Below are 17886 nucleotides of genomic sequence, written 5' to 3' on the forward strand. Positions count from 1 at the left end.
CTCCACTTGATGTATTCACGATTTCCTCCGTTATCTTTACATTCACATCAGTAATAATCAGCCTTTTAACACTCTGTTGTCTCTTGTTTACAGCATTATCATTGACACTATCATCGTCCTGGAATAAGTACTTCAAGTTCCAGCTAAAGGAAGTGACGAACAATTTGCATATCGACATTGCAATTGTTGTGATCCTCGTCCTCATCATCGAGGTATGCATTTGATCATTGATGACGACCTGTGGTGAAAATTCAAAATCCATTTAAAATGTTCTGTTTATGTTTTAGTTCATTCACAATCCATTAAATCTCTCTACAGTGTAAACCCGAGTCTAGAATTGGACGGATCAGGTTAATGGGATAAAGTAAGGCAAATATATAAACAAGAAGAAAACGACTAAAATGTCATGGCCCCCGTGGTTTAATAATTGTGCTGCACGGAGTTAAAGGCTGTCGGTCAGCCATCTTGGGTCGGACTACAAAGCAAAATCCTCTGTGTATGTATACTCCCATATATTGTCTTTGCGCCAAGTTTGAACAAAATCAGTCCGTGCGTGTCGAGAAATGGTCGGGGACACGCTGAAGTAACAAAATGGCTGCAGTCAGCCATCTTGGATCTGATCTAGAAAATAAATGACATGCATATGTAAGCCATCATTCATTTTCTGTGTGCAGAATTTGACCAAGATCGGTAAATGCCTGTCCGAGAAAGGGTTGACGACATGTTCGACATCGGGGTTTGTTTTTTTACAACTTAAATGCCACCAGTCGGCCATCTTTGATCGCATCGTGAAACGAAATTATGTGCATATGTATACCATCATGCATTGTCTTTGCGCTAAGTATAAACAAAATGCGTTGATACATCTCCGAGATATGTTTGCGGACAGACGGACTGACAAAAACCAATCCAAAAGCCCCCGTTTCGGACTAAGACCAACGGAGGCTAATATTAAAGTGTGGGGTTTTCACATGACAAGTCAAATTGATTCTTGATTAAGCTTTGTTCAAAACTTGTGTGGACAGGATGTCACGTGACACAAGGTCCTCTCTTAAGGTGTGTTGTTTGCTGCTCTTTGTGTTAAAGATCATACTTCACCTCCGGAGACAACGCCATGAAGCCATGAACAAGAACAAGTGCTGTAAGTTACTGGAATTGAGATTGAGCACATTTCACTCAAGTGCACAAATAACAAAATTAATTTAAATTAAGGAATTATAACTCCATATTTCTTTTTTTTTTAAATTCGTTCACAGGCTGCTGTAACTCGACAAAGAGAACTGGAAGCCCCGGAGGACTGGATTCTGAAATCCCAGAAGTGAATCGTGCTGTGCCAATGATGGAAATGCCACAGCATCACACAACCCAATCTCGTGTGAATTCACAGCAGAACTCAGCTCCACAGAATGAGACCTCCCTGCTGTTGATCCCTGATGTTTTATCCACGGAAAATGTAACCGAAGAAGACAACATCGCTTCACCAGTCCCAATGCCACAGCATCACACAACCCAATCTCGTGTGAATTCACAGCAGAACTCAGCTCCACAGAATGAGACCTCCCTGCTGTTGATCCCTGATGTTTTATCCAGAGAGAATTTAAGTGGAGGAGACAACATCGCTTCACCAGTCCCAATGCGACAGGACCGTTTTGATCCTGATAACCATCTGGTATCATCATTTATACCAGGAAATGTAAGTGAAGACAACATCGCTTCACCAGTTGAGATCTCAATAGAGGCCATTGAAAACTTGGGGAAAGGATCAGAGAAAATATCAAAACCCAGATTTTGTATTCCCGTAAAGAAACCAGTGGGTCCTTCTACAACCTCCCCTGGGGAAGGCTCAACATTGCATGGACCTGTAAAGCCAACAAAGGTTGTGATCACTCCTTCTACCACCACCAAAAGAGCCCCGAAGAGAAGAAATCCTCTGCGTAAAATGAAGCGGAAGTGGCACGTTTAGAAATATTGAGGTAGTTAAAATATTGAGGTATTGAGGTAGTAGAACGGTAGTTGGATTCCCGAGAAAAGCTCCCGAGTTGACAGAAAATGTTTTGGTTGAACAAAAGTTTGAGTGAACTACACAAGTCGTTATTCAGCTGAGAAAGTTCCATCTGGAGTCATTCTGGTCTACAGCGACATGACAACAAGTCATGATGATTGGAGTGCAATTATCAGGTACATTTGGGCTCCTAATCCGAACTTGAACCCAAACCCTCACTTTGTTCCTTCTCCTAATGGCCCCATACCTGTCCCCATAACGGAAAACTCCACAGCAAGTGAGGCTCTCTCTTCAGGTGGAGAAAATCTCACAATCCTTCGTTAATTTCAAGGCAGTTCCAATAATTAATTGCTTTCATATGGCAGGTACAATATTATCAAAACTTCTGAGTTTCCTGACTGTTCTTTTCCGGATAGCTATTTGAAGGCTGCCATGATGCAGGCTGGTGGCCTTCAGATAAATATCTCCTGATTGTCATCTCCTCTTTGCTTTCCCAAACATCTAACAATCTTGCTCTACTCTCCAGATGTCTCCAGGAATTGTCTCCATGCAGCTGACGTTAATCTACAATTATCAAAACTTCTTGCTTTCCTGCCTTTCTACTTTCTGTCTGTTCTCTTCTGGATAGCTATTTGAAGGCTGCCATGATGCAGGCTGGTGGCCTTCAGATAAATATCTCCTGATTGTCATCTCCTCTTTGCTTTCCCAAACATCTAACAATCTTGCTCTACTCTCCAGATGTCTCCAGGAATTGTCTCCATGCAGCTGACGTTAATCTACAATTATCAAAACTTCTTGCTTTCCTGCCTTTCTACTTTCTGTCTGTTCTCTTCTGGATAGCTATTTGAAGGCTGCCATCATGCAGGCTGGTGGCCTTCAGATAAATATCTGCTCAATTTGACCTACCATTTCCCCTTCTCCTCCAACTTCACCCTCCCAAATAAAAGCTTAAGGTCTTACATGTATTACATGTCATATCTCTTGCAGGTAGAATCGTCTTCCCAGAGTCTGTTTTCTTGTGCTCTTTCCACCAGCTCTTCAAGTTTGCTGACAAACACCACCCTCACATTTAGTTTGGTAAATGGTTTGGGGTCAGTCCTGCGGATTTTTACACCCTCTCGTACCTGAAATTTTCACCCCAGTCATTGTGTTGTAGTTCAGGTTGCCGTCCTCCCATTCTGGTTCAGGAGGTAACGGCTCAAGCCAATGAAGCCTTTGTCGCTCCTGTGTGAAGTGGGGCCATCGCCGTTAAATATAAAACACACAGGAAATGGCGCTCTGTGCTGAGGTGCGGCGGTGATGGTCATGGTTAACTTAACCCCCGACCAGGCAAAGATCCCCTGGGGGTTAAACAAGATTTGGGCACGATCAAAATAATTGCGAGGAATTGCGAGAAAATGTTTAATGAGTTTTTTTGTGAAGCACGGTGTACTGTGGAGCGTGTATGGTACCTGCGTTGTACCAGACACGTGGGGTTGGCGAATTCAGCTGAGGGATGTCCGCAAAGTGTCCCATGTCCAGTTTGCGGAGGTCCTGCGGCACAAGCAGTGGGGGTGGCGACCGCAGCTGGTTCTCCATGGGGGAATCCCCTGGAGTAAATTTAGCAAAATAAATGAACAGGAAAATTAAATTTACCTGCAAGGATTAAATTAACAAATTACAAATTTCTACCCTAACTACTGCTGGGAAGGCAATGGCAAACCACCCAGTATAACCCTTCCCAATAAACTGTAGTGATGTTCTGTAACAAGCTATGGTGCATCAGCATCAGAATATAAATCACAACACTGTTCATATAATACATCTTCCCTTCGAGTCTTTATCGTCAAATGTCACATTCCGCCTCTCGGCATATGTAGATAATAATGTGATTGCTTGAACTTTCCTTCAAATAAAGGATTCTTTTGCAGTTTGTTTGCTATTTAGCCTCAGCCTGGAGAATAGAGGAAGGCTTATAACTGGTGTAGGGTTTGTTTTCACAATTAGCACCCCAATTTTTTATTGCACCGCAAAGTCTCTGAGACCCCCAGGAGTACGAAACCACCATTTAGAATTTGGTTTTTCTTCCTGCACCTCGGAGCTGGCTGGGACTTTCAGAATGAAATTTTGCATCAATAATGAAAATAGAAGGTACACAGGGTTGTTTAAAAAAAAAAAATTGACCTAATTTTAAGGTCATGACCTAATTATAGACATTTTAACATTTTCACCATAACCTGACTAAGGTTTGTCCAATAAAATTGATGTTGCCCTCTCTAGATAGCCGAGAGCAAAGGAGCCTTTACGCTTAATTTTTGTCATTCCCCTCCAGGTTAAAGGTCAGGGTCAATTGGTGGTCTGAAAAAAAAATAAAGCATTTTCTGTCATCGTTCAATTTTCCAAATGCGGAATCTCAAAGACCGCTGGGTCTTTTAAGATGTTCTTGCATCGTACTAGTGTAACTGCATTGAAGTTGTGCACCTGATATTTGATTTGTGTCCTTGACCTACTTTTTCGGATTTTGACATAATTAACGAAAGACACCTTTTTTATCATAACTTGACCAATTTTCCTTTGATTTTCATGATGTTGCGTTTTATTAATCTGCACTCTATCCCTAAATGTTGCAGTCAACATCATATGACGGTCTGAGAAATATGCCATCATTAGATCGAGCCTCGGGTAAGCTGGGGGCAATTGTCGAGGAGAGGCTTACCCTTGGCGATCTCTTTGTGATCACAGATATCTATTTAGTCTTTCTTTTTTTTTCGTTTTATATTCTGTCTCGATGCACCTGTGGTGCTGCAACTTGGAATATATTTTGGTTGTGCTATCAGTGGACTAATCATTACCTTCATCGCACCTTCCACCCACCACCCGCTCTTGCCTCCTTTCAGCTACTCTCCAAACTGAGTGGATACAACAACAAGCAACAGGCATTTTAAGGGCCATTTTCCCTGCTAGAGCGGGGGTTAGCCTTGCGGTCCCTGTAGAAGAAGAAAATTAATTTGTGTACGTAATTTGTGTAAATCAAGTAGATTTACCTGAGCCTCGACTTTGCCATTGAAAATATGTAAACTTAATGAATATATACAGACTTGGCATTTAATATGGAATTTTTTTTTTTCTTGACTTGGGTTTACTTTCTTAACTCAGTATATCAATCTGGTGAGTTTCTTTTACACTTTGGTGATTTATTTGTTAAAAAAACCATGTCACTGATTGTCTGTCGAGGCAAGAAGTCAACAACAGGATTATATCACAGGTGGCGTGGCAAAATGTACGGACAGGTGCATTTGATGATTGGCTTCACAGTCGGGTATACAAGGGTTGTTGCGTTCTGTATCAGTGGCAAACAACTGCTGCACGTCTCCAAAAGTTATTGCCGCTTCCTCTGGAGATGGTCCGTCAACTCGACGATGCTGTTTGTCATGGAGTGGTGGCTTTACGAAATTACGGCATGAAACAGCGTGCTATTGCTCGGCAGTATGGCATCACTCAAAGTCAGGTGTCAAAGATCCTGAAACGAAATGCTCAGAGGCGTGTCCCTACTCCAATACCGAGGCCAGGATGTCCCCGCAGAACCACAAGGAGGGATGATCGCCAGCTGCACCAGTTAGTCCGCAATGGCCGTACCACGTCAGCTAATCGGCTTAGGGCTGAGTGGCAGCAACTGACAAATGTGCCTGTATCCAGAAGGCTAGTCAATCAACGACTGGTTCAAGCAGGCTATCGTGCCAGGCGTCCCCTGAGAAAGCCACGCCTGATCAGACAACACTGCCAGCGCCGATTGCAGTGGGCCAGAGAGCACCGTCAATGGCAGCCAGGACACTGGAATTACGTGATCTTCAGTGACAAGTCTTGATTTCTGGTCTATCGTCAAGATGGCCACGTCCGAGTGCGCAGACAAGTGCATGAAGCCTACAACAAAGATTGTATAGTGCCAAGAGTCCAGACTGGAGGTGGTGGGGTGACCGTTTGGGCTGCTTTTCATGCAGGGGGCAAAACTGACCTGGTTGTTCTGAATGGAAACCTTAACCAGTTCAAGTACAGGGCCATTCTGGAAGAAACATTGCTTCCATTTGCTCGTGCAGCCTTTCGAGGAAACTTTGTCTTCCAAGATGACAATGCACGGCCTCATCGTACTCGCATGATCCAACACTTTCTTGCTGACCGTGGTGTAGAGCATATGGAGTGGCCTGCCATGTCCCCGGATATGAATCCGATAGAGAACTTGTGGGCAGAATTAACGTGTCAAATCGACCACTTGGACCAGCAGCCGACCTCTGTGCGTGAATTGCAGCAGGCTATTGTCACTGCATGGCAAGCGATTCCTGTCCACACCTTGGCAAATCTCGTGAACAGCATGCCTCAACGTGTACCTGCTCTCCTGAATGCTCGTGGGGGTTACACGAAGTACTGAACTGTAATTTTACTGTCCGTAATCCCAGGCGTAATTTAACTTTTGTTTTTGTTAAAAAAAAAATTGGCTAATGTGCAAAATACTACTGTGTTCAAAAAGTATCCGACCTTTATTTTTCGTGCGTAAAAAAAAAGAAGCTAGCGAGGCGTTGATTGGTGCACGTATGTAGGCGATCCTAATGCACACGCGTGAATTTTTTCCCACCTGCAGAAGCTGTCATTCGATGGCAGACCGCCGATGAGTGAGGACATGTAAGTGAGCGCCGTCGGATTTTCGTTTTTGACAAAATGACGGAAAAACTTGAACAACGCTACTGCATCAAATTTTGTGTAAAGCTTGGCGATTCCCAAGTGGAAACGATCCGCAAGATTCAACACCGTTCATTCCATTATGAAGGAGGATTTGGGCTTCAGGAGAATCTCAGCGAAATTCGTACCAAAGCTGCTAACGATTGAGCAGAAGCAACTCCGTTTGGAGATCGCACAGGACATGCTGGAGACTGTGAACAGCGATCCCAGCTTCCTCAACACAGTGATCACTGGCGATGAGTCCTGGGTTTATGGGTACGACCCAGAAACCAAGTTGCAGTCATCACAATGGAAGCATCCAACATCCCAGAGGCCAAAAACACAAAATTTGATGCAGTAGCGTTGTTCAAGTTTTTCCGTCATTTTGTCAAAAACGAAAATCCGCCGGCGCTCATCGCATGAAATACCCCAGGTGTGTTTTTGTCAAAACGAGATCTGGTCTGATTTGGTTTCGACCGGATTAAACACAAGTGTCCGCATTTTGTCGCGGTGGCTCTTAACTGTTTCACTCACTTACTCTTGCTGCAGAAGAAGGGGTGATGAAAAGTTATTTGGTTTAGTGCGAAGTAAGTTGGTTGCTTATTTGTCACAGTAAGGTGACAGTTGTGTTTTTAAGCTTTGTTGCCGATATTGAGCTGGACTTGGTGTCAGTGAACTGCTAAAGGGCATAACATCGTGTTGTGTGCATGGTAAATTGCATTTTTCCTGAGTTGATTTATCTGGTATGATTTATCTGGTACATTGGTGTTGAAATAATTGTGGCTTTAAATGAATTGTTGCTTGGAATGTGTTGGAATGTGCTGATTGGAAAAGTGATTTGTGATCGCTGATCCGATCTGTTTTTGAATTGTTTGATTTCATTTTGAGTTGATTGAAGGTAATAAGGATTTGTGTTGATTTCTTGATTTGAGTTGATCTGGAAATGTACAAATTCTGTTTGGGTTCACAGTTGGCGTTTTGGTTATGCGATTTACTGGTTCTGGTATGTGTATTATTGGTCATAGATTTGTGATTCGTGGAATTGTTTGCACGGCATTGGTTGCATTGTTGGAAGTAATTGTGTGCGTGTCATGAATTGTCATAGGAAGAGTGGTTTCAACAGTAATGGTGAAAATGGTGTGCTTCGAAAATGGTGTGTAAGTCATGGGTAAATGAGAATGTATATGTGTGAAATACATTCGACGTGATTGATGTTTGCAGACGGGCTGACAGCTACAATCCACGCGGATTGTGATGTGACTGACGCTAACATTTATATGAATGTATACAACAACAAACAACAACAACATGCATTTTAAGGCCATTTTCCCTGCTAGAGTGGGGGTTAGCCTTGCGGTCCCCATGACAATCTTCTCCATTTTGCCCTATTTTCTGCATCTCTCCTTGTTAACCCCCTTGCCCGCATTTCTTCTTCCACCATCTTTAGCCAAGTCTTTCTCGGTCTTCCCCGTCCTCTACTTCCTTCTACATTAACTTCCATCACTCTTCTCAACCAGTCACTTTCATCCTTCCTCAACACATGACCAAACCATCTCAACCTGTTCCTCTTCACAGCATCAATCACAGGCTCTATTCCCATCATCTTTCGCAATTCATCATTTGTCTTCCTCTCTCTCAACGATACTCCGCACATCCATCGAGCCATTCGCATTTCCATCCTTTCCAGCCTTCGTTGCTGCTCTACGTTCATTACCCATGTCTCGCTCCCATAAATCATAACACTTCTCACACATGCAGCATACACCTTTCCCTTCAGCTTCAGCGACGCTCTCCTCCTCATCAGCATGCCACTCAGTTCCCGAAACTTCTTCCATGCACATCTCACTCGAGCAACCGTTGCCGAGTCTGATCCACCTTCTCCATTCAGCATGTCTCCGAGGTAGCAAGATGTTTTCACACCTTCCAGCTTCATGCCGTCTCCATGTATAAATGGGATGTATGTATATGAATGTATAAATGGAAAATATTTCTTTTAAATAGATATTGTGTCATGACACAAAAGGTTGAACGTGCGATTCCAGAAATGAGCAAGTATTTTTGATATAAGCTGACGTTTCAAGTGACGATTTGAAATGTCGGAAGCTTAGATCAATCTTAAAGATACAAGCTTTTCATCTGTGAGCTGCAAGTCGACCATTTGTTCAATTTTAGATACTATACCTAATATTTACATGTAAATGCATGACTGGTCTGGATTTGGACTGCTCTGTGAGTTTTTGGGAAACCGGTATGTGTCGCTGGAATAGGTTTGATTGGTTGTTACATATACTCTGGGTACATGTGACTTAAATGATGAGTTGGCCTTGCTGTGAACAGTGTAGATGCAAGAAGAGATAGACAGGGACACAATGAGCTGCTAGGTGAGCCATTGAGGTGGTTTGGATGTTTTGTTGTTGTTGTCTTGCGAGTTCGGTTGTTGCATTGCCAAAGGTTTCTGTGTGGTGTGATGTCTGTTGATAGCGGATTACCTGTTGTCTTGTGTGACGTAAGCAGGGATGTATGTAACTGCCTGGAGTCAGTGAAACAAGTTCAGTTGTTGACATTGGCTGCAAATTGTCCGGAGTGCTTTAATTTGCACAGGGAATGAAAATTGGGATGACAATAATTGCAATCACCACCATCTCTTATCTTCCCCAATCCAAAACCTTGATCTTTTCTACCCCCGCTAATTTCACCCCAAATCCACTTTTTGAGGTGCCGACTTCTTTCCTGGAAGTCCTTGGTGTCCTTGCGTTTTATACATATCCTGCCTCCCCCCAGGCCCTCTCCCTCCCACACATCTCCTGATGTCCCTGCTCTCAAATGTTGTGTTTGTGTGCTTCCTCCCCTTCTCTCCCCATCTTGTCGACCGCTCCCCTTTTTATATACTTTGTTTGCTTGTTTGTTTGATTTGTTTGTTTGATAAATGTCAGCTCTTTCACGAGCCTCGACTCTGTATACAAAAAAAAAAAAAAAAAAAATGCATTCATTGAGTAAGTTACATGTTTCGTTTTGTGGATCTGGGGACAAGCTAGTTTGATGGGACCCTGGGGTCTTCTGCGTGTCTATGTGTTTGTCTGTCTGTTACACTGGACTCTTGGATGGGTTTTCATGAGACGAATTTCAGACAAAACCCTCTTTGTTATTTCGGAATTGATCTGCACCCAACCTCACTGTGAAACTTTGGACAGGTTGTGTGTGTCTCAGAGGTTTATGGACAAATTTGGGTGTAATCTGGTGGACAGTATCAATGTAGAAGGAGACCGATAGACATCAGAGGTTAGAGTTGTGACATGGAGTAGACAGATGGAAATTGCGATGTTCGCGCCATGGGTGTAGTGTCCCAATTCTGGCAAAATTGGTATTTACACGTCACTACAATTGGTGGTGATTAATTCTGGTAAATTTGGAATTGGTGGTGATTAATTCTGGTAAATTTGGAATTGGTGGTGATTAATTCTGGTAAATTTGGAATTGGTGGTGATTAATTCTGGTAAATTTGGAATTGGTGGTGATTAATTCTGGTAAATTTGGAATTGGTGGTGATTAATTCTGGTAAATTTGGAATTGGTGGTGATTAATTCTGGTAAATTTGGAATTGGTGGTGATTAATTCTGGTAAATTTGGAATTGGTGGTGATTAATTCTGGTAAATTTGGAATTGGTGGTGATTAATTCTGGTAAATTTGGAATTGGTGGTGATTAATTCTGGTAAATTTGGAATTGGTGGTGATTAATTCTGGTAAATTTGGAATTGGTGGTGATTAATTCTGGTAAATTTGGAATTGGTGGTGATTAATTCTGGTAAATTTGGAATTGGTGGTGATTAATTCTGGTAAATTTGGAATTGGTGGTGATTAATTCTGGTAAATTTGGAATTGGTGGTGATTAATTCTGGTAAATTTGGAATTGGTGGTGATTAATTCTGGTAAATTTGGAATTGGTGGTGATTAATTCTGGTAAATTTGGAATTGCTGGTGATTAATTCTGGTAAATTTGGAATTGGTGGTGATTAATTCTGGTAAATTTGGAATTGCTGGTGATTAATTCTGGTAAATTTGGAATTGGTGGTGATTAATTCTGGTAAATTTGGAATTGGTGGTGATTAATTCTGGTAAATTTGGAATTGGTGGTGGTACAAAGATAATTATATTTTAGGTGTTGGTGTAACAGTAATTACCAAATGTTCGTTGTTGGATGGCAGAGGTAATGGTGCAGTTTAATGTTCACACTGTTTGGGAAAATAATGCTCTATGCAACATGATCCTAAAAAGAACCCATCCCTATATCTAAGGATCAGGGAGGGAAAGAATGGAACATTTGGGGTATTAAAAGTTACGAAACTCAAAATATCTAGGTTTGGATGTGCAGTCATTGGAAAAAATAAATTGAATATGATAACGGTTCCAGATATCTCTGCATACGAGGCATTCTTATGGGGTTAAAATTATTATTTTTATATACAAAGGTGCATTCATGAGAAAGGAAATTTTGTCTGTTGAACTAATAGTTGTAAAGGGTAATGTGGTATATGAACTTTTATCGAATACCCACCAACAATATGTGTTTTGTATGCAGTTACAGGGCATACTTTTGGCTAATACCTGAGATGGAATAAGACATTAAATATGATATTACAGTAACAGAGGATGTAAAATAAGCTGACTTTTCTAATAATTACAGGCCCGTTGCGAGTGCCATGTGAGTTCACCATATTTAACAACCACCCCCTCCCCCCAGATAGGAGGAGGGGGGTGGTGGTGCGGGGGGGGGGGGGGCCTTGCGACTTGGCATATGACATTCCATACTTACGTCTAATAAATGGTTCCCGGTTGAATGACACCCACCCTGATAGAATAATGATAATGATAAGGAATTCCGACGCAAACAAATGAATATAAAGCATGGGTTTATGTAAAGTGACGGTGTAGCTGCCTCACAGTGGGATGGTATGTTTAGTAAACAAAGACAGATGTGATAATGGACAAGAGCTCACTAAGATGAGCTGGATGACTTGTGAAAAGAAATTTGATAATGCTCCCCTGAGAACGGTAATATTTTGATATGTACTGGGGAGTGGGTTCTGGGTAAAGATTTGCTGAATTAATAACACAAGAAATGATAACACAGAATTAATACTTCTCTGCATTTAGCCCACACAAGAGCCATTCATATAGCAAATGAGAGTAATTATTAGAAATGTATAAAAATAAAAATAAAACCCCACCTTCAGAGGCCATTTTTCCCCCGCAAAGCGGGGGTTGGCCTTTTTCGGGCACCGTGGTTGTTGTTGTTTTTCGGTCCCCTTTTTGAAGCAATGTTTTACGGCCGGATGCCCTTCCTGACGCCAACCCTTTTTGCCGCCTTTAATGACAAACAGGGAATTACCAGTGAACTGGTACTCAATTTGCCGACCTCGGAAGGATGACAGGCCGAGTCAACCCCTCTGGCGTTAATTCAGCGATCGACCGGGATTCGAACCCAGGATCCCAGGCTGGCACCCTAGCCGCTAGCCCAACACCAGGCTTAGAAATGTATACAGATGCCAAATTCTAGTGAGAATGGAAATGTACACATTGGAGGTAGTTCCTTTTGGTTGGGATGAATTATGTAGTCGTTTCCCAAGGATGCAAACAGTAGGCATCTAAGGAGATAGTGATGCCAGGTGTACAAGGTTGGGAAAGGACGGTATAAATGTAATGAATTTGAGGATAGTTTTAGCCCCAAAAAAGGATTGGTTTGCTATTTCGACCTCGAAGTCGTGAAAATTGCAGGAAATACTTTGAGGCTGGGCATTTTAGAGGCTGGTCTATTATGAAATTCATTTTCACCTTTCTAAATGGTTCCTGACATGGAGTGGAAGTACGAAACGGGTGTGTTCACAAATTCAAAGGCAATGAAAGATATGTCTTTGGGAAGTTTGCAAAATTTGTGATGAATCTTGCATGGGTCCAGCAAAGCATTTTTCAGTTTATTGGAAGTTGGATTTTGTAAATTAATGGTTTAATATAACCACAGTAGAAAATAATATACAGATTTGGGACATTTTGTAAACTTTCGAATAATGAGAAGATTCATAAAATTCATTTTATTTATTTAATGGAAAATATATATATATATTTTTTGTATACTGAATCGAGGCTCGTGAAAGAGCTAACATTTACTTCACAAACAAATCGACCAGACAAACAAAATACACAAAAAGAGGGAGCGGAAGACAAGATGGGGAGAAAAGGGGAAGCACACAAACACAACATCCGAGAGCAGGGAGATGTGTGGAAGGGAGAGGGCCCGGGGGGAGGAGGCATGGGAAGGGGGGGGGGGGGAGGGAGAAGTATAAAGCACAAGGACACCAAGGACTTCCAGGACAGAAGTTGGTATTTCAAAAAGGGGAATTGGGGTGAAATTAGCGGGGGTAGAAAAGATCAAGGTTTTGGATGGGGGAAGATAAGAGATGGTGGTGAACAGCTGTTTTAAAGACTTGGAGGGTGGAGTGGGATTGAAGAGAGTGAGGGAGTTTGTTCCAGAGGCGGGAGAAAAGAGGAAGGAAGGAGTGAAGGTGAGCAGAGAGTCTTGATTTTGGCAGTTTAACCAAAAGAGGGTTGCAGGCAGATCTTGTGCGACCTGTAGGAATATTTGCGGGACAGAGCCCAGAGAGAGCTGGGGGGCAAGGCCAGAGAGGAGTGGGTAGAAGACGGAAAGACCACCAACCTGCCTGCGGTGAGTGAGTGAGAAGCCCTTGGAGTTAGCTTCATCGCGGGAGATTCCAATGATTCTGAATGCTTTGGTTTCAACAGCGCGAAGACGAGCTAGGTGTGAGGCAGGAGCACCAGCCCAAAGGGGAGAGCAGTATTCCATTGAGCTGCGGATGAAAGCCTTGTATGTGGTGAGGAGCTCAGGTGTGCCAAGGAAGGACTTCGCACGACTTCGCACGACTTCGCACGACTTCGCTCCTTAGAAAAAATATTTGGGTTACAAGTGGAGAAGCATGGTTGAAATTACGATCCAGTGGATGATATATATATATCCCAACACCATACATTTTGATAACGTGCGACATCTACATACCGGTGCCATTTGTATTCACTGGTGAGAGTGCAAATATGAAAATTGTAAATCTGATGATAAAACTAGGTTATTTTTCTTATAAAAATAAAAATAAAGAGGGAGTATCCAGGAAAAGGATGTTCAAGTGAACTTTGTGCTGTGAAAAGAATGTCGAGTTAATGGAAGTGTTTTGTTTGATTAATTTTGTTCAATTTGTGTTCAAATGATCAGTTTATCACAATTCATAAAAAAATGATGAAGGGATGCTCCAATTAATTGAATAAAATGAGGAGTTCAATAATTTTGTAAATATTTGAAATGTACATTGTTGCTTAAGGGGGTAGAACAGTAAGGAGAATAGGTAATAGCTTCGGCTCACTTCCCACAGCCCTCCTGATTAATTTCATAGGTTAATTAAGTGTGAATCGGTAAGTGGTAAGACTGGAATGGTAGCGCCTGCAATGAACCTTGCGGGGCTACGGTTCAGGGGTGGCGGGGGGGGGGGGAGGGGAGGTGGGCTGTGTTATGTTGGTGGGGTAGAGATACTTTAGACCAGGTATATTTGTGTAGGTAACATGCTCCGACTGTCGTGAAGAAGAAGAACTACCACCGAGTAATAAGTAGAGGCCTTGTTTAGCCCGGATGTCGGATTAAGGTGTATCTTCATCCCCATTGCAAGGAATGGGGCATGTTCACTAGTTATAGGGATTATGTTATCTACTACCTTCTTAGTCAAACCTCTGTGATTTATCCTTTGTTCTTAATGGCATCGCACCATAGACACAAGTTAGAATTGCCATTAAACTCCACAAAATAACAATAAAAACCAACTGGAAGCCAGGCATCAAGCACTAGGGCTGACAACCCCGACTTGGCAGGCACACATAGCTAAGGCTGGCCGAGAGCCATGCCCAGAAGGACAGCGATTGGGCGAGAGTTGACCAGCGGGAAGGCCGGGTATGAAGGGAGTCGCTGATTGGTGAAGGAAGGACGAGGAGGAAGCAGCGCGCTGATTGGCAAGGTTCGACCGATGATGTCAGAAGCGGACTGCATGTGGATTGGGTGGAGAGGCACAGATGACGTCACGAGATGGTCAATAACAGAAATCTCGGACCGACATGCTCTCTCTTGCCTTCTCTTCTCGTGCCTTTTGCCCCTCACGCCTTCCTCTCCCCTTGACTCTCTCCTCTTTGTTCCAGACTTTGATGGAAGACGGCTGTGCGGGGACGAAGGGCTCCAGGAAGCGATCGGACCGACTGTGTTCAGATACGCCATCAGAGACGTACAGAGGGAGCAGGAAGAGCCGCGGCCCGAGAACTGAAGTTCTCCGTGCGTGGACGAGTGTACGAGCCCTGTAGCGCGAAAGGGCGCAAAGAGGCCTGGTTCCCGCCAACGCGTGCGCAATGTCGCCAGGACCTTGGACCGGTTTGCAAAGCCTGACGAGATCCCACCAGTGATCGGAGCTAAGTGCATGAAATAACCCACATATTTATTTCATTTGTTCTTCCCTTCGTCTGTGTGTAAGTCTGTTATGGGCACATCCCGTTTAGGAATTTAGTTCGACCGTGTTTTATTTTGTACCGGCATTTTATTTTAATAAAGTTGGTGTTTTGAACATTTTAAATCTGGTTTTGTTTTGAGTTTATTTTCCGCAGGTTTGAGGACTGCAGTGGGATCCGTGAAGGTAAGCTCTTCTTCGTCCCCTTTCTCCTTTCTTTCCCCGCGTGTATGAAGTCTGCAATTGAACTGAACGCTTCAGAGTTAAAAGCTTGCTTTGGCTATCCGTGATCCCTGTGGTGTTCACCTGGGGAGTCACGCGACAGTACTTAACCACAAATTAATGAAATATCTTTATGAAGTCTCATTAATTGAAATAAACTTCTGTGATGCCTTCATAGTGTGCTGGATGAACTGTCTCGGCTGGATTTGATTCCCGACGATTACAAACAGCTAGGCTGGTGGTTCACACACATAGCCTTGAATCACAAGGTGTGTCTTCCCTCGGATGGATGTTCAGCCGGGTATCCCGTCTCCTAACAACAGTCAGTAGACATAAATGACCGTGCGGTATCTTTCTCAGAGTAAATCATTTCAATCTGAACAAATGACAAATTCCAGGCCAAATCAACTTCGATCAAAAATCAGGACTGGTGAACCAGTTCATGAAAGAATTTTTTTTTTTTGGGATACAGAATCGAGGCTCGTAAAAGAGCTAACATTTATCACACAAGCAAATAAAACAGTATATAAAAAGGGGAGCGGTAGACAAGATGGGGAGTGAAAGGGAAGCACACAAACACAACATTTGAGAGCAGGGACATCGGGAGATGTGTGGGAGGGAGACGGTTTGGGGGGAGGAGGTGTGGGAAGAGGGGGGGGGGGAGGGGTTGGAGAAGTATCAAACACAAAGACACCAAGGCTCGCTTTGGATATGGAGGAAGTTTATGGAGGCACGTCGAACGGTGTAGGTTGAGATTACGGAATAGAAATGGAGATGTGTGAATGGTGTGTGTGTGTGTGTGTGTGTGTGTGTGTGTGTGTGTGTGTGTGTGTGTGTGTGTGTGTTATGCAGGAGTGGGTCATGAGTGGGTGTGGTTTTGTATGAATGGTTTTGTATGTGCATGTTGGTCAGGGCAAGTGGTTGGTTGTGTGTGGTTTTTTGTTTTGTTACTATTATTATTTCTTATTTCGTGTATGTGAGTGAGTGAGTGGGTGAGCGTTTGTGTTTTTGCATGAATGAATTTTTGCATGAGTGTGTGTTTTTGTATGTTGAGTGGTGTATGTTGTAAGGGTAAGTGGTTAGTTGGTGTTGTGTGTGTATGAATGATCTGGTGTGTTTTGTTGGTGAGTGGTGAAGGGTATAAAGGTGGGTGTTTGAGTGTTCCACCATGTTTGTTTGGTGCTGTGGATTCTGGATGTGGAGGCGATTTTGTTGTTGTACTCTGCGTTCGCATGGGCTGGGGTTGGGGGTATGTACGCATCCAGGTGTAGTTGCTACATGTGAATGTGTATGTGCCCCTGCTGGCCCACTCTAGCTGACCGCATCTAGGCTGAAGGGCCGAAACGGGACGACGCTGAGGACCCCGACCGAGGACCCCATCAGTGCGGCATACTTGTGACCAGGTGTGTTTTGAACTTGTATATATAAATTGAACATCAAAAGAAACTTATCATTTCATTTTATCTGACTGATATGTTATAAACTAGTATGACTAGTTAGTTATAAACTGACTGAAGATCTGACTTGGACCAATAGCATTCCCTGGTCGAACACACAAGATGGTGGGAACAATTAGGGTTCTAAAATGAAATAAATGAACAGGATAAGAACTAATTAATTGACATATGTGGGGAAATTACATGCCCAGACCTGGAATCGAACCCAGGTCCTCTGGTGAACCATACCAGTTCTCTGCCATCAAATAAAACTCAAGAATGCAGAAACGGACGTTGGTGAAATTTGGAACATTGTTATGGCGATGTGGTAGTGATATGTAGAGCAGATAGATCTGAGTAGGTAACATGCTTCGTGTGTCGCGGTAAGGAAAACTACCTGTAATAAGTTCTTCATGTGTAGGCGTTTTCTCGGGTAAGGAGTATACTTGTGAACCTACCAGGAGGTTCGTGTGTTAAGTGGAGTTAGGGAGTAAAGAGTAGCGCCCTTGTATGTCTCACCTGGTCAGCCATGCCTTTGTCCCTTTTGGCACCGCAATCACTTCGACACTTAGTTAGGATCCTTATTGCAACACTAAATAATGCCCTCCCCTGACATGACTTCGGAAGGAAACCATGCCAGGACACCGCCACATGGCCGCCGCCAATTGCACCTCCGACGGGCCTAACCAGATCGAGTGCCACTTGCTATGACCACACCACAGGCCTGTGATTCGGTGGAGGCCACTGATTGGGTGGCGCGCCAAGGCTGACGTCACCGCCGCGGAGTGATATGAGGGGCGGCATTTTCGTGAGTGAGGGAGTTGGCACGCAGAGATCAGCAAGCGCCGAACGCGATTGTGGAGTCTGGCAGTGGGTCTTGCGCCGAGTGAGTCTTGATAGAGTTGCTTCTGGCAGTGAGTCTTGAGCCACAGTGGAGTGAGTGAGTTGGAAAGCAGAAGAGTTGGCCAGCAGTGGAGTTCGGACAGGGAGAGA

General features: G+C 43.3%; 1 protein-coding gene across 2 annotated transcripts in view; it reads left to right on the plus strand.

Moving 5' to 3' along the window:
* LOC144892460 (uncharacterized) overlaps positions 1–15667 on the plus strand; it is a 15800-nt gene extending 133 nt beyond the window's left edge. Inside the window, exons 2-5 of one of the 2 annotated variants that reach the window (XM_078779426.1) lie at positions 94–212; positions 1087–1141; positions 1257–1693; positions 14937–15667. In XM_078779426.1, the coding sequence (XP_078635552.1) occupies positions 94–212; positions 1087–1141; positions 1257–1693; positions 14937–15095 (770 nt within the window). In that variant the 3' untranslated portion in view covers positions 15096–15667. Of the gene's footprint in view, positions 1–93; positions 213–1086; positions 1142–1256; positions 2264–14936 lie in introns of those variants that run through there. The other variant, XM_078779425.1, reaches the window with a different exon arrangement.
* The last annotated feature ends 2219 nt before the right edge of the window (positions 15668–17886 follow it).

The sequence above is a fragment of the Myxine glutinosa genome, chromosome 5 (genome assembly GCF_964187855.1).
Source record: "Myxine glutinosa chromosome 5, kmMyxGlut1.1, whole genome shotgun sequence".
NCBI classification, from domain to species: Eukaryota; Metazoa; Chordata; class Myxini; order Myxiniformes; family Myxinidae; genus Myxine; species Myxine glutinosa.